Here is a 21,152-nt window from a genome sequence, read left to right as displayed (position 1 = left end):
TGGAGTTATACAGCACAGAAATAAACTCTACGGTCCAATTCAACTGCGCGAACCAGATATCCTAAGCTGATCGAGTCCTATTTGCCTATTTATGTACCCATCCTTTTAAGAGTTGTAATTGTACCCACCTCCACCATCTCCTCCAACAGCCCTTTGACCATGAGTTAAGCTTCCACCCCATTGCCAGGATTATCAATTTGCACCCAGGCAATATTGCCTTCTTTGAACATTTGATTATATTAACTGCAAATGCGTGCAACTCAGCCAGAAATACTGAATTTGTCACATTTTCATTTTCTACAGAAGCATTAATAGCAGAGCTTCAGAAGAACATCAAAGATGCTTTTGCTGTTTTTGATCATGAGTCAAACAACTCTGTGGATGTCAGGTCAGTCCAAGATGTAGAGTTACATTTATGAAAGCAATAATTCTTGTTTTTGAGGGCAAAGCTGTAATTTGTATAGTTGTAGAAAATTATTGAAATTTGGACCATAATTTTGATGTGAAGTTCGAACTTCAATCACCTTCTTGTATAGAATTGAGGTCTGTGAACTAAAAATGCTTGGCAGAATAATGCAATCAGACATGTTCTCACCACATATGGCAATATACATGATTGAGAGAGGTGTAGTTATTTAATTAAGAATGTATGGTTTAAGTGGCTGGCACATTGACAGTATACACAGCACATTTCTGTATTGATGTTCTGTATTGTTTGTTGCTGAATGGAATATTTGGCATTGCTTGCATATTTTCAAATGAGTTTTTTTTGTTCATTCATGGAGTGTAAGTATTGCTGGCTGGGCCATCATTTATTGCCTTGAGAAGGTGGTGGTAAGCTGCCTTCTTGAACCAATGTAGTCCCTGTCCAATAGGTAGACTCACATTGCCATTAGGGAGGGATTCTTTTAATCATGAAAGAAGTTGGATGGTTATTGAAAGTGCTGCCTGCTTTCGCTTTCCCTACCAACCCTCTCCCGTGCCTAATCCCTACCCTGCCAGTATTTGTCTGCAAGAAATGTATGGATATTTCACCTATCACAAGGCAGGTTGGAAAATCCTGTGCAAATGCTATTTTTGGCAGATTTCACTGGTCTCTCTCTAGACATTTTGTTGAAAACAGAGATCTTAAGTGAAAGGGTCCCTGCCATAAAGGGAACATATTGAGAGAGAAGGATGTAGATTGGACAGGAATCAGGGAAAGAAAGACTGTACTAAATGGTAAATCCTTTAATTTATGTGATGTGATGGGATTGAGTAAGGTGAGATGAGATCATCTGCAACACTGGATTGCTGACCAATCTGACAAAAGGAAAGTCTATTCCAGAATGGGTTTGATAGATTTTTGGAAACTAATTTATGAGGGGCGCTTAGGTAAAAACTCCCTCTTTTTAAGAGGATCCAACAACCAGGTTCCATGGCTTTATGATAAGAAGTGAGAGGTTTAGAGGGGATTCAGGAAGAATTTTTTCACAAGAGGCTGGTGGGTATCTGCCTGAAAGCATGGTGGAAGTAGGAATCATCACAATGTTTAAGAAGTATTTTGAAAGAACATTTGGAATACCATAGCATACAAGGCTATGGCTAAGTGTTGGAAAATGGCATCAGTGTAAGATAGCCTGATAACTGCTGCAGGCAGAATGGGCCAAAGGGCCTCTTTCTGTGCTGTAAAACTCTTAACAGTTATGACGTGGAGAGCTAAGCGACATGTCAAGGGATAAAAAGTGGAATTGCAGTTGAAGGTCAGACGAAGTTTTATTTAATTTTAGAGGAGGTTGAAGAGGCATTCTCCTTCTCCTATTTCTTACATACTTTAGGTAATCTCTTTTGCAGCTACTACATTGAAGTGAAAGAACTGGAATAAAATTGACTGCTCTAATGGGAGCCCTAAATAGTCCAGTCTGAATTACCTGAACTTAAATATTTGGAATGATCTGCCTGCAGAGTAGAGAAACAAAACATTGCAGTTGTTTAAAATATAGTAGATTGCTAGGATGTCATAAAAGAGGAATTTATTGCTCCCAGTGACTACTTTTCATCTTTGACTTTTCTTATGTTTTTTGTATGTCAAAATTCTCCAAAGCACTGTGAAGTAGCTATTTTGTTTTTATTAGCCTCTACTAGCATAATACTTTGCTAAGTACTTGCCAATTGAGACTTCAGTCTATAAGCAAACCTTAAATACTGCATTATTAATCATAATGAATTGTGGTGCAATGCCTCACATGAGCCCAGCTTCACTGCATATTGTATAGAATGGGTAATAATTTTAAAGAGTAGCCCTGCAAATGAATTAAGCTTATAGGAAAGTGTGGATGGCGGGGCAGCACAATAGGGGATGATGGAAAAGAATACCTAAGATAAGGAAATTAATGTTACTTTGAAGAAATATTTTTGCCCAGAACTTGCAATCCCAGCAGCAGTGAATGCTAGGAAAGGCACTGCTATTGAGGGCTGCAACAGAACTGCAACTGAGCCAATGATAATGGGAACTGCAGATGCTGGAGAATTCAAGATAACAAAGTGTGAAGCTGGATGAACACAGCAGGCCAAGCAGCATCTCAGGAGCACAAAAGCTGACGTTTCGGGCCTAGACCTTTCATCAGAGAGGGGTTGGGTAGAGGGTTCTGGAATAAATAGGGAGAGAGGGGGAGGCGGACCGAAGATGGAGAGAAAAGAAGATAGGTGGAGAGGAGAGTATAGGTGGGGAGGTAGGGTGGGGATTGATCAGTCCAGGGAAGACGGACAGGTCAAGGAAGCGGGATGAGGTTAGTAGGTAGGAAATGAAGGTGCGGCTTGAGGTGGGAGGAAGGGATGGGTGAGAGGAAGAACTGGTTAGGGAGGCAGAGACAGGCTGGGCTGGTTTTGGGATGCAGTGGGGGGAGGGGACGAACTGGGCTGGTTTTGGGATGCAGTGGGGGAAGGGGAGATTTTGAAGCTTGTGAAGTCCACATTGTGGTGGGGTTGGAGGGGAGTGTGGAGCGGACAAGGGAGTCACGGAGAGAGTGGTCTCTCCGGAAGGAAGACAAGGGTGGGGATGGAAAAATGGCTTGGGTGGTGGGTTGGATTGTAGAAGGCGGAAGTGTCAGAGGATGATGCGTTGTATCCAGAGGTTGGTGGGGTGGTATGTGAGAATGAGGGGGATCCTCTTGGGGCGATTGTGGTGGGGGCGGGGTGTGAGGGATGTGTTGCGGGAAATGCGGGAGACGCCGTCAAGGGCGTTCTCGACCACTGTGGGCGGAAAGTTGCGGTCCTTGAAGAACGTGGACATCTGGGATGTGCGGGAGTGCAATGCCTCATCGTGGGAGCAGATGCGGCGGAGGCGGAGGAATTGGGAATAGGGGATGGAATTTTTGCAGGAGGGTGGGTGGGAGGAGGTGTATTCTAGGTAACTGTGGGAGTGAGTGGGCTTGAAATGGACATCAGTTTCTAGCTGGTTACCAACCCCACCACACCCGGCACCTTCCCCTGCAACCGCAGGAAGTGCTACATTTGCCCCCACACCTCCTCCCTCACCCCCATCCCAGGCCCCAAGATGACATTCCCATTAAGCAGAGGTTCACCTGCACATCTGCCAATGTGGCATACTGTATCCGTTGTACCCGGTGTTGCTTCCTCTACTTTGGGGAAAACAAGCGGAGGCTTGGGTACTGCTTTGCACAGCACCCCCGCTCGATTCGCAATAAACAACTGCACCTCCCAGTCGCGAACCATTTTAACTCCCCCTCCCATTCCTTAGATGACATGTCCATCATGGGCCTCCTGCAGTGCCACAATGATGCCACCCGAAGGTTGTAGGAACAGCAACTCATATTCCACTTGGGAACCCTGCAGCCCAATGGTATCAATGTGGACTTCACAAGCTTCAAAATCTCCCCTTCCCCCACTGCATCCCAAAACCAGCCCAGTTCGTCCCCTCCCCCCACTGCATCCCAAAACCAGTCCAGCCTGTCTCCGCCTCCCTAACCTGTTCTTCCTCTCACCCATCCCTTCCTCCCACCTCAAGCCGCACCTTCATTTCCTACCTACTAACCTCATCCCGCCTCCTTGACCTGTCCGTCTTCCCTGGACTGACCAATCCCCTCCCTACCTCCCCACCTATACTCTCCTCTCCACCTATCTTCTTTTCTCTCCATCTTCGGTCCGCCTCCCCCTCTCTCCCTATTTATTCCAGAACCCTCTACCCATCCCCCTCTCTGATGAAAGGTCTAGGCCCGAAATGTCAGCTTTTGTGCTCCTGAGATGCTGCTGGGCCTGCTGTGTTCATCCAGCTTCACACTTTGTTATCTGCAATTGAGCCAACTTATACTTGAATCTGTAAATTGCAGTTTAACTGAATGTGCCCAGCCTGAGCACAGTTGGCATGCCTGGATGTCATATTGACACTGATTTATACTTTCTTTATTCTTTCATGCAAATTTGATCATTGTTGGCAAGACTACCTTTTCTTGCCCATCGCTAATTGCCTTTGAATTAAGTGGCTTCAAGATGGCATTTAGAGGTCAATGACACTGGTGTGGATCTGGAGTCATATGTAGGCCACATGTGGTAAGGATAGCAGATTTCCTTCTCTGAAGGACATTAGTGTACTGAATGACTTTTTGTGACTAGCAAGGATATCTTCACAGTCACTATTATTATGTTTCCAGCTGATAGAAATTCAGGTCAAATCAGATTCCAGAGTTAAACCTGGCTTGATAGAATATCAGTTTTATTCTTGTAATCTGGTTACAATGGTAGTTAGTCACTGAACATATTCACGTGATGCTGCCTACACACTTTTAACAAAAAAAGTGTATTACATCAAGTATAAATACAAAGCCATGTGAAAAGATCTTATCACAGACAGCAAAAATAAAGATACAACAGTTTTCCACCGCAATATCCTTCACAGAATTCCACCCTGAGTGAAGCTTTTTATTTGTTCATAAGATGGGGCATCTCTGGCTACGTCAACATTTATTGCCCATCTTCAGTTGCCCTGGTGAAGGTGGCTTTCCCAGCTCTGCATGCACACCTGTTGCGCCTAGCTCTCCATTCTTCCCAACCCTTCCTTCATGATTCTTCTCTCCATCTCCATCCTAAAACCCTGGTTCTTCTGTCCCAATTATGTCAAGAGGCATGGGTGAGCGAGGAATATTGAGAAACTAGGAATACAGAGAGGCAGGGACAAGATTGGAGCAGAATTAGGAATGCTGTGAGGCTCGGGATGAACAGACCCTCATGAGATGCTGCTGATGGAACTAGGGGTATAAGATTAATGGAAGCACTGCTGGAGCTAGTTCAAAGGGTGCCAAGGGGAGAGATCTAGAAATGAAAGCGGATGAAAGCAAACATATAAAGTGATCAAAAGTGCTTGTCATTTGGGCTGAAAAGGCACAAGTTCAGCTTGTGACAGGTCATGGGGCCATGGTTTCACTGGAGGTATTTCAAAACTCAGCATCGTGTGACTGTAGACATAACTCCCTTGTTAGTAAATGTGTTCATTATCATTTAACTGTAAAATTGGTGTCTGATTTCTGTCATTCAGGCGTTAAACAGTCTTACTCCACTTAAGTCCTATGGTCCAACATTATGCTATTTGTTGTCCGTTAGAGTTTATCTTGCTTCAAATAATGTTTATTATCTGGCGTGGGTTCTTCTAGCAGTTCTTATGATGGCTAAGCACATGGAAATAGTTAATTAAAAGGTTTCTTTTCTGATAAAACACAAATTCTTGCAAACCAAAACATCAAGGAGTTCAGTTCCAAGTCCTGTTCTTTATCACAGAATTTCCTGTTTAGACGACAGAAAGCAAATAAGACACATTTCAACTTGGGCACAAATATATGATGTTCCCACTGCTCTCTGCCCACAAAAATAAGGGCTGAAAATATCTTTTTTTTTTCTGAGCAGCTTCCATTGATTTTATGGTCAACTAGTCAAGCCACACAAAACCTGATCCAACAGAGCAAGACAGGCCTGACATTAGCAATGATCAATAGTACCTGAATTTTATATCAGAGTCAACTGGATTCAGTAATTTAAACCTTTAAGTAGCCTACACCTGTTGCAGTCATGCATGATGTTAGATGGGAAAAGCCTCCCTCCATCTCAAATCAATTGGCAGCTTGGGGGTCCGACCATCTCTGGCCAGACTAGGAGTGACAGTTCACAACATCAAATTCAGAGGCCTAACATCCACTTCGAGACATAATATGGGCAGCCACAAATTGAATGTCTCCATCAAAAGATTTTTGTTAGACTTCCTAAGCAGTCAAAAATTTAAACATTTCACTAATAAGTAAAACCTGAAGAGTAATGGTTAATCAAAAAACCCTTTTTGAGGGATAGTTATTTTGTATAATGGACACAGAATTGGCCAATGAGCTACAAACAATGTTTCATATAGACATGTTTGAATGATGTTATTGTGTTGTTTCCTAAATACAGATAAATCTCAACAGCAAACCTGGAGGGCACTGACACTCAGTGACCAAATCGATTGCTGCAGTCAGTGCAAGATCATATCCACGCAGACCATTTTAAATGTTACTCATCTTCTACATTAAAAATCTTGTGTTTGGATATTGTAGGGTACCTCTAACTTTGCTAGTTGCTCCAAATACCCAGTTGGATGGCTGGGAGTGGGGAGGGGTGTTGATTTGGGAGCGCTGACCATGAGACACTTTGCATTTGTCCTATTTGGTAATCTTCCACGCAGGCATTTTACTTGCTTTGTTTGCTCCTAGATCTCTACATTGCTCTTCTTCCTCCTGGGTTCACTCAAGTGCTGCAGCCTCATCTGCCCATGCCTTCTGTGATGGCTCATTTTAAATACACTGAGCTTTACACCGCTCCTTCAACATTGGCTCGCACTGACACTGTTCCAGCTGTGTCTCCTTCATTATAGTGGTTTGTAATAATGTTCCACATTCATCAAACCTAGTCCATTCTACCTTCTTTGGGTCCATGCCCAATTGCTGTTGTTATTGTTAGCTTTTTATTCTGTTCTCCTCCATGATGCTGCATTCTTTGGATTTGTGCACCCTTGTACATGCCACTCTGAAAGTACTGACTCTCATGGTAAATCTATGGCCTCCATGTTGAACTGCCTTTATCTTGAGAGTCACCTTGCCAGGGTGAAGAAGGTATGAAAACGATTGTGGAACTGCACTTACTTCCTCTGCGTGATATTTTCAACCACTTCTAGGCTACATGCTCGCCATGTTTCACCAGGTGGCTTTCTCTTGCGACCTTCTGGAAACAGAACATCCGTCATCTCTCTTATTGCCTCCAGTGATGTTTCCAGTTCCGAAACCTCAAAGTGAGGGGTAGCTCTTCCCTATGTGGCGGGTCTTCTTTCTTGGTCTGCTGCAAGTTCCACTGTAAGCCTCTCACTATTCTGGCTTGGAAATTTGTTGTCGTTCCTTCATTGCCACTGGATGAAAATTCTGAAATTTCCTTCCTCATGACATTGTACGTCTTTCTACAGCACGTGGGCTGACTAGGGATGGGCAATAAATGCTGGTCAGCCAGTGACACCCATGTCCCACTGGAGAATTAAAAAAACTGATACCTGTATGCTTCAAAACAGCTGGCATGATAGTGGCTGCTGTGATAGCTTAAATTTGGACTTGTAGTTCAGAAGCCCTGGCTCCATCCCACATGATCAATTATTAATTGGACACCAAAGCTCCCATCCAGCTACTTCTGTGAAAATCACAAGCAGTGGGTCTACATTCCCCCCATCCACCATCTCTGGTGCAGGATTAGGATCCAAAAGTTGTTCCAACATTGAATTAGAATTAGAATATCCTTTATTGTCATGTGTACTCAAGTATGCAGTGAAAAGTTTACAATGTTGCGCCATATGGCCCCATCTTGGGCACAAAGTACCCAGGTACAGATCTTAGATACCAAATACAGAAACAAAAGGGAAAAGTAAAATAAGTTACATTACTTACAGTTGTTCATAGTATAAGTTAGAAAAATAAGAATTAACCTAAAAATTAGTGTTACAGTCTTCCAGTAGATCAGTTCAAGGGGCTTCCTTACACGGTCTGCCCAGGCTCACAAGCTGCCCGCCCACACCAGTCCACAATCCAACAAAGTGCAAGGCTCCCGGCCCCGGCTGTCCCCGTTTCGAGCGAGCCTCCAGCCCCCTGATTGCCCCCGCTCTGCATGAGTCTCCAGCCTGCTGGCCATCCCCCGTCTGTGCACAGCTGCAGCTAGCTGGCCCTCCCCACTCCGCTGTGAGGCTGCAGCCTTCTCTGTTCCATGCCTCCTGCTCACTGTACCTCAGGAAAGAAACACCAGGAAGGGAAAAGGGGAGAAACAGAGAAGAAATCGGGAAGTAAGCAGAAGGAGCGGAGGATTTCCAGTTGGAGCATCCTACTCTACCACCATCTTGACCAGAACGTTTAGTTTTCCTACCCTGGAGGCAAAATCCTGCCCACAGTGATCCAGTCTTGCCATCATTGTAATTGAAAATAAATTGAAGTTTCTTCCACTGGAAACCATTCCGTCCTTGAAAAATGCTAAGTGCCACAGGCTTACAACATTACATAAGATCGTGTGGAAAATACATATCATTTACATTGTCCTTATGTGGGTCAGTGTGCTGATAACAATGATTAAATTAGCCACCAAGTGTCAGTGGATTCCATGTTTTTGCTGCTGCAAGATAACATTTATATTCAGGAACCCCCTATTCCCCCAGTTAGCTTTGTTGTGTTTTAGCCCAGATTCCAGTTTTGAATGTCATTGCATACCTTACCCCCAAGTTCTCTTCCTGATCTAGTTTCAAAACATTTTCCAATTTCTCTTACAGTTAGCTTAATCGATTCCCACTTAACCTGAACCTGCTATGTCTTGACAGTTTAAATCACGCACCACTGTATGCCAAACTATCCCAGTGCAGACTTCAGTCTCTGAAACCCTTCCATCTGAATCTGAGCCTCTCATTCGTGCAAATTGGTTTGCTTCCTGGACATGTCTGGACAACAAATCTGGAGATCGTCCAGCCTATTATAGACTTTCATCACAATAATTGACTAAATGTCCTGTTCAGGGTGTCTGTACACCCATACTCCTATAGCACACCACCCCCACCCACCTCCTCCTACCCACATTGGGCTCTATTTCAAATTATCTCTCCAACACCAAGAAAAAGTGAGGTATACGTAAGAGAAAGGAAGTTGGCAGAAGTAAGAATTTCCAGAAACAGCAACATAGGAGAAGTGTGTTTCTTTTGTTCAATGTATATTGTGTAAGCTAGCAATCTGTGAAAATTGAAACATTCAGGGAACTTGGTGTTCCAACATTTTAGTTCCACAGCTGGTTGCTAATTCAGAGATAGTAGGAACTGCCGATGCTGGAGAATCTGAGATAACATGGTGTGAATCTGGATGAACACAACAGGCCAAGCAGCATCGGAGGAGCAGGAAAGTTTGACATTTCGGGTTGAGACCCTTCTTCAGAAATGGGGGAGGGGAAGGGGATTCTGAAATATTAAGGGAGACAGGGGGAGGCATATAGAAGATGGATAATGGAGAAGATAGGGTGAGAGGAGACAGACAGGTCAAAGAGGCGGGGATGGAGCCAGTAAAGGTGAGTGTAGGTGGGGAGTTAAGTGGGGATAGGTCAGTCCAGGGAGGACGGACAGTTCAGGAGGTGGGATGGGAGCTTGAGGTTGGAGGAATGGTTAGGGAGGTGGGGACTAGCTGGGCTGGTTTTGGGATGTGGTCGGGGAGGGAGATATTGAAGCTTGTGAAGTCCACATTGATACCCTTGGGCTGCAGGGTTCCCAAGCGAAATATGAGATGCGGTTCCTGCATCTTTCGAGTGGCGTCATTGTGGCGGTGCAGGAGGCCCAGGATGCACATGCTGTCTGAGGAGTAGGGGGGCGCGAGTTGAAATGGTTTGTGACTGAGAGGTGTAGTTGTTGCGAACTGAGTGTAGGTGTTCCGCAAAGCGGTCTCCAAGTTTTGTGGAACACCTATGCTCAGTTCGCAACAAACAACTACACCTCCCAGTCACGAACCATTTCAACTCTCCCCGCCCCTCCAACTCCATCCTCAGCCTCCTGCATTGCCACAATGACGCCACTCGAAAGATGCAGGAACAGTATCTCATATTTCGCTTGGGAACCCTGGAGCCCAAGTGTATCAATGCAGACTTCGCAAGGTTGAAAATCTCCCTCCCCTGACCACACCCCAAAACCAGCCCAGCTAGTCCCCACCTCCCTAACCATTCCTCCCACCTCAAGCCCCACCCCCATCGCCTACCACTAACCTCATCCCACCTCCTTGACCTGTCCATCCTACCCGGCCTAACCTATCCGCTCCCTAACTCCCCATCTACATTCACCTTTGCTGCCTCTAACCCCGCATCTTTTACCTGTCTGTCTCCTCTCACCCCATCTTCTCCTTTATCCATCTTCTCCTTTATCCATCTTCTATCCGCCTCCCCCATCTCCCTATTTATTTCAGAATCCCCTTCCCTTCCCCAATTTCTGAAGAAGGGTCTCGACCCGAAATGTCAAACTTTCCTGCTCCTGCGATGTTGCTTGGCCTACTGTATTCATCCAGCTTCACACCCTGTTATCTCTTGGTTGCTAATTTAGTTCAGTTTAGCAACAGGATGAGGCTTGTTGTAACTTTTTCATAGATCTCTCAAAACATTCAAGGGCTAGAGTGAGTTAGAGCTAAGAGAGTGTGTGAGAATGTGCCTTGCAGCAGGCATGCTTGGTAACTATGCTGCTGAGAAGGTGACTGAAGGCCACTGGTTCTGTGTAGTTGAGGCTGAGGAGGAAGTCCCTGAGATATTTGATAGTTTCATGCAGGTAGGATTCAGGTGAAGTTCTGGCAACTGTGAGAAGCTGGAGGAAGCCCGTGAGTGATTAAAATTCAGTGTAGTAGAGAATGGGATGCAAAAGCCCACAAGCAGTGATGTGTTCTGCAGTTGAGCCAGTTTACAGCTGGAAGGGATGCCTCTGTGAACAAACTGAAATTGTGCCCATGAGTAGGTTCTATGTCCTGTTTCCAGAAGTTTGTGAAGTATAGTCCCAATTGGGAGCATGAACTGCCAGAATGAGGAGCATGGATAGGGTAAATAGACAAGGTCATTTCCCAGGGGTGCGAGTGTCCAAAACTAGACGGCATATGTTTAAGGTGAGAGGAGAAAGATTTAAAAATGACCTAAGGTGCAACTTTTTCCCGCAGAGGGTGGTGCATGTATGGAATGAGTTGCCAGAGGAAGTAGTGGAGGGTACAATTACAACATTTAAAAGGCACCTGGATGGGTATACAAACAGGAAGTGTTTAAAGGGATATGGGCCAAATATTGGCAAATGGGACTAGATTTATTTCGGATATCTGGTTGGCATGGACGAGTGTGCTGTACGTCTCTATGACTCTATGACTATTAGCATTTGTTGAGGCAGTCTGCGATTGCGCTGCTTTTGAGGGAATTCTGAAGCTAGCTTTGAAAAAGAAAAGTTGGAACACTTGGAAAGCTTTAATTAGACTTGATGTCCCATGGTGTCGCTAACTCATGGAGGGTTGCTGAGAAATCAGTGAGATGTGTCTTGACTGCATTTGTGATTGGCATTTTCTGTGCGATGCTCTACGACAGTTTGACTGTTACTGATATTTACCTTATATTTATATATATTATATGTATATATATATAGATATATATATGTATGTATAAATTATGCACTGTATTATTGTTCTGACTTCATCATATAGCAAAGGTTATTTTTGTTTGTTTAAAACCACGGGGTCTTGTGGTTTTAGTCTCTGATCTCATACTTTAAGAAAAAAGTTACGGGTCCCTAGCAATATTGTAACATAACTTTGGCAGTCTAATCTGGGACCATAATAGATGTCACAAAAAGTAGATAAAGAAAGATACAGGTATAGATATAGCAATGACAAAGTATGTGGGACTCATAGAGACAGATTATGTAATAAAAGACAGAATGGAGCGACAGAATGAACAAGAAAGTAAAGCACAAGGACAAAGTTGATTATAGAAAGAACCACATTTTTCATTTTTGTCTGTGAGCAACGCCCTTAGAAATCAACGCATTGTTGTTAAAAATTCATTGCTATTTTCTGGCTGTGACTAAAATTCCAGGTGATTTATAAAATGTTTGACCATAACTCTGATGATTTTTGGTGTAAATGAGATCTGTCATTAAAAATATTGCTATTCAAGTGGTATTTCTGTATTAAAGACATTCTGTAAATTTGATTATCTATCATATGCATTTTATGAAACCCACCTGCTAAACTGTATGGGTAATCTGTATTTCTTCTGTACACAGGGAAATTGGCACAATTATTAGATCTCTGGGCTGCTGCCCAAATGAAGGAGAACTTCATGAAATGTTAGCAGAGGTATGCCAAGTATAATTAGGACTAATCTCAAATGATATGTCATTGCCATGTATCGATTTGAGAAAACTGAGCCACCACAAAGCCAATTATTTGCAGTTGCTCCCCTATGTGTATTTGTTCATTTATCATAATGTCATGCAATAAAAGATTTGAGTGCTCTCAATCCTGAGATTTCACCTTTTTTGGACCTGACCCACATTTCTGGGTATTAAAGAGTTAGTGTCAGGAAGCTATTGATAATGGCACGGATGTGGTGCCTTCTGTGTCCTTGACCAGACCAGCTGGTGACCCATGCGCCCAATGCCAAGCTAGCTACCTCCATGTTCTCACACACACATCATTCCAAGTTAAGTCCTCTACCCTCATAATGGCCCCACATACCTTCCATGCAAAGCTAAGCACCCAGTAGCACATGGCCTCACATACCATCACACCAAGCCATGGTGCTGTATTCACCCATTGTATAGAACCAATGATTACTAAATTGACAAAAACATGTTGCTGATAAAGCTTTTAAAAAATATTTTACTTAAAACTCTCCTTTCATTAAAGGCCAATAGAAAATCAGTCATCTAAACTGTTTAAAGTATCAATAGCAGAAAATGAAAGCACTTGAAACATCTGGGGATCAGCAATTTCAACAGTTTAATGGGTTTTTGGGCTTGCAGTTATGCCCCATTATTTGTTCTTGGCCGAGGGGTATGAGTTGTGAAGGCTAAATGACCTTAACTGTTTCTATTAAAATAGGAACAAAGTCCCAGAACCTTTTAAACAGCATGCCTCGGCAACCAACGGCTGTGGCTGCTTCATAACTCTTTCTGAAGTTGACTGACTTGACTAGTCCGCACTAACTAGCCGATAGTGAAAGTCTGATATTTGGCTCAACTATCCCCCGAGGTGGTTGTATATAGTTGGGAAGTTTCCTAATTCCCAATACTCACGTCTAAGATGAAAATCCAGCCGAGTGAGCCTGTTGCTACAACAATCTCATATACTGTGCAACATTTGCTATTTTATACCCAGATGTTCTGTGCATATTAAGAAATGTATACATCATAAAATTTTAAATACATACTATTGTATAACAAAGGGAAATACCTTGTTTAATGAATAATGGAAGATTATGAAATAAGCATTCTTCAAGAAGAGTAAATTTATCCCTGATATATATAAACACAAGCGTGAGAAGAAATGCTCTACAGGACATTTCACTTAAGTATCAGATTGTTGGTTTGTGAAATAAGGCAACTATTTGTATTTGTATTGTGAATATGAAATCATTTTGATATAACAATGGAAGATGCTATAAACTACAGAAACAATGCAAAAGCTTCTATTTCAGGGTCTTGCTAGACAGCTGTCATGACATTTTTGGATCATTTAATATCAGCTAAAAAATATCACTTAATTATCTGTTATGTTTTAACAATTTAGATTATTTTGACCATTTAGCAAATGTACCGTAGGCTATTTTGAAAGGGATAATGTTCACCCCCAACATTTTGACTTTGATTTATAACAGAGGTTTCAATATTACCAGAAAAAACTATCCTATCAGAGAGTTATATATGTGTAATATAGCATAGAAACAGGCCATTTAGCCCATTATATCTATGCTGACTATCAAACACTAAACTACAACAATCCCACTTACCTGAACTTGGCCAATAGTCTACTCATCTAGATGCTTCTTAAATGTTGTGACACTGCCTGCCTCCACTGCTGTCTCAAGCACCACATCCATATTGCCAACACATTCTGGGTTGGGAAAAAAATTCTCAGATCTTCCGTAAACCACCTACTCCTCACCTTAAATGTATGCTCTCCAGTCTTAGACACATCTACCACGGGGAAAAGATTCTCACAACCTACTTTTTATGCCTCTTATAATTTTGTACACCTCAAACGGATGAGCCTTCTCTGTTCCAAAGAAAGCAAACCCAACCAGTCCAGTTGCTGTCTTCATAAATGAGACATTTCATCTCAGGCAACATCCTGGTGAATCTCCTCTGCACTCTCTCCAGTGTATTCACATCCTTCCAATAGAGTGGCAACCAGAACTGCACACAGAATTCCATCTGTGGCCTAACCAATGGGCAATAAATGCTACCTAGCCAGCAATGCCCTCATCCCGTGAATGAATGAATAAAGAAAAAAAATTAATACAGTTGTAAGAAGGTTTCCTTGCTCTGACTTGCTATGCCCCAGCTAATGATGACACACATCCTATATGCCTTCTTTGCCACCCTGTATGCCTGTGTTGGTACCATCAGGGATCTATGGACTTGTATATCAAGGTCCTTTTGTTCTTCAGTAGTCCCTGGGGATCTGCCATTCATCATGTAGGTCCTTCCCTTTTGGACCTCCCAAAATGCATCACCTCACACTTATCAGGATTAAATTCTATCTGCCATTGTTCTGCTCAATTTACCATCTGATCAGTATCAGCTGTAGCTCGAGACCATCCTTCTCACCATCAACAACACCATCAATTGTTGTGTCATCTGCAGACTTAATAATTATACCTTCTACATTCACATCAAATCCATTAATATTTATAACATGCATATTTGGGGGTGGCAGTGGAATTCCAGGCCCAGGTAATATTCTAAGGACCAGATTCTAACCCACCATGGCAGATGTAGAATTTGAATTCATTTAAAAAAAAATTGGAAGTAAGAGTCCAATGATGATCATGAAACCATTGTTGATTATTAGAGAACTTCCTTCAGGGTTGGAAACTGTCATCCTTACCTGGTCTGGTATGGTTGTTACTCCAGACTCACTTCAATGTGGTTGACTCTTAACTGCCCTCTGAGTAATTAGAGATGGGAAACAATAGCTGGCCTAGCAAGTGACACCAACCTACTGTGAATGAATTAAAAAAAAGACAAACAGTAAGTGGCCCAGGACCACTCCCTGTGGTACACTGCTAGTCACACATTCCCAATTACAAAAACAAACATCCACCATCACCCTTTGCCTCCTATTTGTAAGCCAATTTTGGATCCAGTTTGCCAACTTACCTTAGATCCCATGGACTTTACCTTTTGGTCCAGCCTTCCATGTGGGACCTTGTCAAAGGCCTTACTAAAGTCCATGTAAACCAAATCAACTACACTACCCTCATCAGTATATTTAGCAGCTTTTTCAAAAAGATCAGTTAAAATAATCAGACAGCAGCACCCTCTAACAAATCTGTGTTGATGATCCCTAATCAATCCCTGCCATTCCAAGTATTGATTAATCTGTCCTTCAGAATTTTTGCCCAATAACTTCCGTACCACAGACTAATTGATCTGTAATTACAAGGCCTAGATCTGCCGCCCTTCTTGAACATAGTCATCTCTCACTTCACCTGTGGCCAGTGAAGTACTGTATTGCAATTGCATCTGATTAGTTTCAATGGGAAGACTAATGGAATTAATACTTTTGTACTTGCATTGTTTTTTTATTGTAATTTTGTTTGGCAATTTCTATTTAAAGGTGGAGGAAGAAGAACCCACGGGATATATACAACTTGAAAAGTTCCTTCCTATGATGACTAGAGTGTTATTAGAAAGGAAGTGAGTTCTAAGATAAATTGCTTCATTCTTTATTTGTTGATTTATATACTAGTTTCTTTAAATGCCTTCATGACTAATTTATGATATAAAAATTTATGACTGTGATGATCAAAAATTTTCCAATCTTTAAAAAATCACTTGTTAATATTGAAATGTAAACTTGGCCTATAAATAATAATAATTCTATAAATAATTTTTTAGGACTGTGTATCAACTATTGTTCCTCATTCCTTATCTTCCACATATGCTTGAATAAAGTTCAATGGTGTTAAACTGCCACGATGATTGGGAATTTTAACAAATTATGAAAGTGAGATGCGAGGCCTGAGAATGACCCATTCCAGCTCATCTGTGTTGATCCCTGGTGACATTGAAATTTTGTTTGAAAGATCTTACACAGGTAACTAATGTATTTTCATTGAAATTCCCTGTGTAGACCTCGCCAATTTTTCCTTTGACCTCTCTTTGTATTGATCCGCTGACTGTATGTTGACTCCAGGTGTAGGAGCCACCAATATCCTTTAGTAATCTTGGGAGCAGCCTAACAGGGATGAAAATCTAATTCAAGGAGTCTTTGCTCTAGTTCATTCTCTGCGTTCCTGGACAGCAAGTATTGCCCTAACACCACAAAGAGGAACATGCTCCTTGTGGAATTATTTATATCCTGACAAGCTTAATTTGTATTAAACTGCCTCCATCAGCGTGAACTTTATTCTAAACTGTTTCAGATCAGGTGACTATTCCAAAAGCCTTGTGCTATTCATTCCATAAGCTACAAAATGTGTAAATTTTTAAAATTTTTGCTTTAACTGCGTCAGATCTTGTAGGATGTTGAACTATCACAGAATTGAATAATGAAGCAGCAGACATTGTGATGAATAGTGCCACCATGTGCCCAAAGTATTCATTAACATCCTAGGAGCCTGTTTCCAAAGTCAGAAGTCACACAATGTTAGGTTTTAGTCCATCACATTTATTTGAAACCAGAAGATGTCGGAGTACTGCTTCTTCATCGGGTGAAGTGAATAAAAGCAAACAGGCACAGAATTATAGGCAGACAGATCAACAGATCATTCAAATGGTGTGAGTGGAGTGTCGAGAGGCTGAATAATAAGTCACTGCAGGTGATCAAATGTGTTAGACCATGTGAGTAAAGTGTCAGCAGCTGAATAGCATGTGAAAGGATGACCTGTAATCCAATTAATTGAGGGAGAGCGATAATTACAAAATATTAAAAATAAGGTGCTGCTGGAGACAACCCAAATGGCTAAAATAACCTGATATGTATAAGAGTTGTATGCCAAGGGTCTAACCAAAATAACAAGTAATCCAAAACTGTGCAAACTAACTGTGTAAGTTATCAAAGTGATGGTGTCAAAATAGGACAGTATGGAAGATTTTACAGGTACGGAACAGCGTGGTGGGGTTACATGTAGAGCGACATGAACCCAAGATCATAGTTGAGGCTGTTTTCATTGGTTTGTCTCCAGCACCACCTTATTTTTAATTTTTTGGACCTGACCCACATTTAATTGTGCCTCATTTAAGTGGAACATGGGTCGTCCCTTCAGTTGCTATTCAGCTATTGACCTTCACTCATACTGACTGACTCTTTCAGTCACCTGCAGCGACTTATTATTCAGCCTGCTGACACTCCAATCAGGCTATTTGTTTGATCTTTTGAACTCTCTCCCTTTAAGATCTATGCCTGCGTGCTTCTCTTCACTTCTGATGAAGGAGTAGCGTTATGAAAGCTTGTGATTTCAAACAAACCTGTTGGACTATAACCTGGTGTCGTGTGACTTCTGACCTTGTCCACCCCAATCTAACACTGGCACCTTCACATCATGGTCCTTTTCCAACACAGACTTATTTCACTTTGAAATACAGCTCAAACAGTGATTTAATTTCATTGTAAATTATTAATAACTTTGATTTGTTTCTACTGTTCCAAGGGCATGTTTCATTTGAAACAATGATATCCATGTATGATCCAGTTATGGTGGATTTTGTTTGGTCCTTTTCGTTTTTATTTATAGTTTCAGACTTGACGCTTTGCCTTCTGAGAACATTTATTTCCTTGGAGCCTCTATGCATTACTCAACCCCATTCATTTTATCAACCGTGTAGGTTGTGCTCTAGCAGGAGGCTGGAGAAGCAGTGATCAAAGTAGAACCGTTTGCTGGGAGCAGATCCGCGTACCTAGCTGCCTACAACAGGTGGCCTTAATCCATCACAGTTTCAGAGATTTTCATCAGCTTCTGATGCAGCATACCTAGTTTATATTTGAGAGCATAGTTAAAAGTAGGAATATTGTGGATAGAATTTTATTGTGGCTCGAACTATGTGGGCTATGGTGAACAATGGGAGAGGTCCTATGAAACCTATCATGATGTTGAGAACAACTTGCTTAACTTTTTAAACTAAATTCCAGTCATCCAGACAAGATTCTCACCAGGTAGCAGCAAGTTGTCTGTTAAGGTAAGTTGTCTATTGAGGAGCATTTTTATATATTAATGACCTTATTAACTGCAGATCTTGCCTCAGTAATACGCATCTTTTTGTCGGACCATCTGCTGTGAACAAATTATATGCTGGGAAATCTTGACATGGAAATCATAGTGGGCAGTTGGCAACTTCAGCTTGCCACTGGCTGTGAAGAACCTTCATGTTGGTTGCCATGAAACATCATCTCAGTACTCACAGCCAGACAGACATCCCATTTTTAAAAATTTATCACGGGATGTGGGTGTCACTGGCTGGCCAGCATTTATTGCCCATCCCTAAGTGTCCTTGAGAAGGTGGTGATGAGCTGCCATCTTGAACTGCTGCGATCCACAGATACTGGCATCCACACGTGCCAGTTTCTAAGAATGAAAATGGTACTTCTCTGATCTGCCTTCAGGACACTTCTGTACTCAGAGGACGTGAGCCCAGCTCATGGAGGCTGCATCTCCAGGCTCTTCACTGCTCTTTTAGCACCCAATCACTTTGAGCCCACCTGCACACTGTCAGAATTCTTCCTTTTTGCACTTTGCCTTAGATAGAGATTCCAGCCTCACCATTCTCCAATAATGCAATCCCATTTAGCACAAATACAAAGTCAGGAAGTTTGTCACAGTAGTCATCTATCCTCAGTTAAGTTAAAGGAGATACCTTCGAGAAGGGGGTTCCTGCACAGCAAGTCAATGGGAATCTCCAATACCAATCCAAGGATTGAACATAATCAGTCATGCTTCAGATGGCTGAGACAGCACTGATCTGGTATCGTTTGGTGTCATGGCCTCTGTTTTTGTGGGCGAAGAGGACATCTAGATCCCTGCCCACAAAGCATGGCACCAGTTTTCCCTTCTCTACTATGACCAGGGCAAATTTCAGGATCTGTGCATATCAGCTCCAGACTAACAGTGCTATTCGGGTGCACATTGGCTATTTAAGGATGGCATCAGCATCAGGATTGCTGGTCAGTTTTGGGATAGAATTGCCAATCGATTCTGGGATATTCCAGCAGTGTTGTTTGGGATCTGATGGGTGGTCCAATAGGGTTAGAATCAGATGAGAGAGGTGCAGTAGCAGTAGGGTAGATAATTAAAAAGACAAGTTTAGACAGATGCAGAGCGAGACCTTACTAAAAACTGAGATAACCAAAATCAAGTTCTGAAGAACGGTCACCAGATCTAAAATAACAAAGTGTGGGGCTGGATGAACACAGCAGGCCAAGCAGCATCTTAGTATGCTCCTAAGATGCTGCTTGGCCTGCTGTGTTCATCCAGCCCCACACTTTGTTATCTTGGATTCTCCAGCATCTGCAGTTCCCATTATCTCTGACCAGATCTAAAATGTTAACTTTGCTTTCTGTCCACAGATTTAGCCTGACCTGAGCTTTTTCCAGCAATCTACGATTTTGTTAAAGGAAGTAAGATCTAGCCCTATGCTTTTGCTGTAGGCTATACACTTTTACAGTAAATAAACTGACAGAGCAACAAAACAAGCATCACTTTCAGTTATTACTAGTTTATTGACATCAGCATTCAGAAAGTGACAAATGTGTTGTGATCTCAGTTCTTTATGATACTGGATAAGTCAGATCCCAAAATTAAATCTGGCTTGATAGATCATATGTTTAATTTTTGATGTTGGTTAACGTGGTGGTTAGTCCCCAAACGTACTCATACAGTGAAAAACAAATATTTAATATAGTTAGAAAGACCAAAACTGAGTTTTAGCCTTTTTTCCAACACTTTGCATTTCAAAGATCTAATCCAGAAAAATTTCACTCAACTTTTCTTTGAGTCTTTACTTAACTGGCATTTTCAAGTTTCTTTCTTTTGAACTGCTGAGATCTTTATTTAGAATACTTTCCAAGTCCACTGGTATGAACGCCTCACAATTCTAATGACATAAATTTTCTCAGTTCACACAGCTTGAAGATTTCTATCCAAACTCTCCTGGCTTGGAAGCTTCACTGAAAAGAAACCATTTCTACTGAGGCGACCAGTTACCTTGAACCAACTGATTGACTGACTAACTAACAGCTTTAATTGCCTGCTAGGAGAAAATCATTCTGTTCTGAACTGAATTCTGCTGAAGCAATATCTTGAACCTTTAAAACTAAAACTAAACTAATTGACTTAAAAGTATGTATTGTGTTTCATAAACCTGACAGCATAAAACTTTTACCGATTTAATATTATAGTGCTCTACTGTAATCATCTGCTTTCTTGGAATTGATGTATTTAGATCACTGTCCAAATTGATTTTCTATCAACAGAACTGACCCACATCTATTGCCTCTATTTTGAAATCCAAATCTAGAATATATGTCAAATACACCTTTAATCACAACAGTGAGAGACTGTTATAATTTTAGCTTTTTCTAGATTTGTTTTAATTTACCAATGATTGATCAATAGTTTCTCTAAATGGACACGTTTCTCCAATAATCTTAAAGCTGCATATTTTTATTCTATTCATACTGGCCTTGAACTTTTATTTATTGTTATTTACTCTTTAGTGAGATCTGGGCATTGTTGGTCACTTTCAGAAGGTGGTTATGAGTCAAAAACGTTGCTGTGGCCCTCGAGTCACATGCAATCAAACTAAGTACACTTGGCAGATTTTCTTCACTGAAGAACATCAGTGAATTAGATGGATTTTCAATGACAATTGATGTTGGCTTCATGGCTAAAATCAGTGAGAT

The 21,152-nt window shown here is 41.8% G+C and overlaps 1 protein-coding gene across 1 annotated transcript in view; it reads left to right on the top strand.

Annotated features, from left to right (window-relative positions):
* efcab2 (EF-hand calcium binding domain 2) overlaps positions 1-21,152 on the top strand; it is a 55,454-nt gene that overhangs the window by 5,927 nt on the left and 28,375 nt on the right. The window contains exons 2-4 of the mRNA XM_048535610.2: positions 304-388; positions 12,314-12,386; positions 15,873-15,952. Of these exons, the coding sequence (XP_048391567.1) occupies positions 304-388; positions 12,314-12,386; positions 15,873-15,952 (238 nt within the window). The remainder of the gene's footprint in view (positions 1-303; positions 389-12,313; positions 12,387-15,872; positions 15,953-21,152) is intronic.

Source organism: Stegostoma tigrinum, chromosome 9, assembly GCF_030684315.1.
Source record: "Stegostoma tigrinum isolate sSteTig4 chromosome 9, sSteTig4.hap1, whole genome shotgun sequence".
Lineage (NCBI taxonomy): Eukaryota > Metazoa > Chordata > Chondrichthyes > Orectolobiformes > Stegostomatidae > Stegostoma > Stegostoma tigrinum.
Note: the sequence above shows the minus strand (reverse complement) of the source record. Positions and strands in the feature narration are given on the sequence as shown.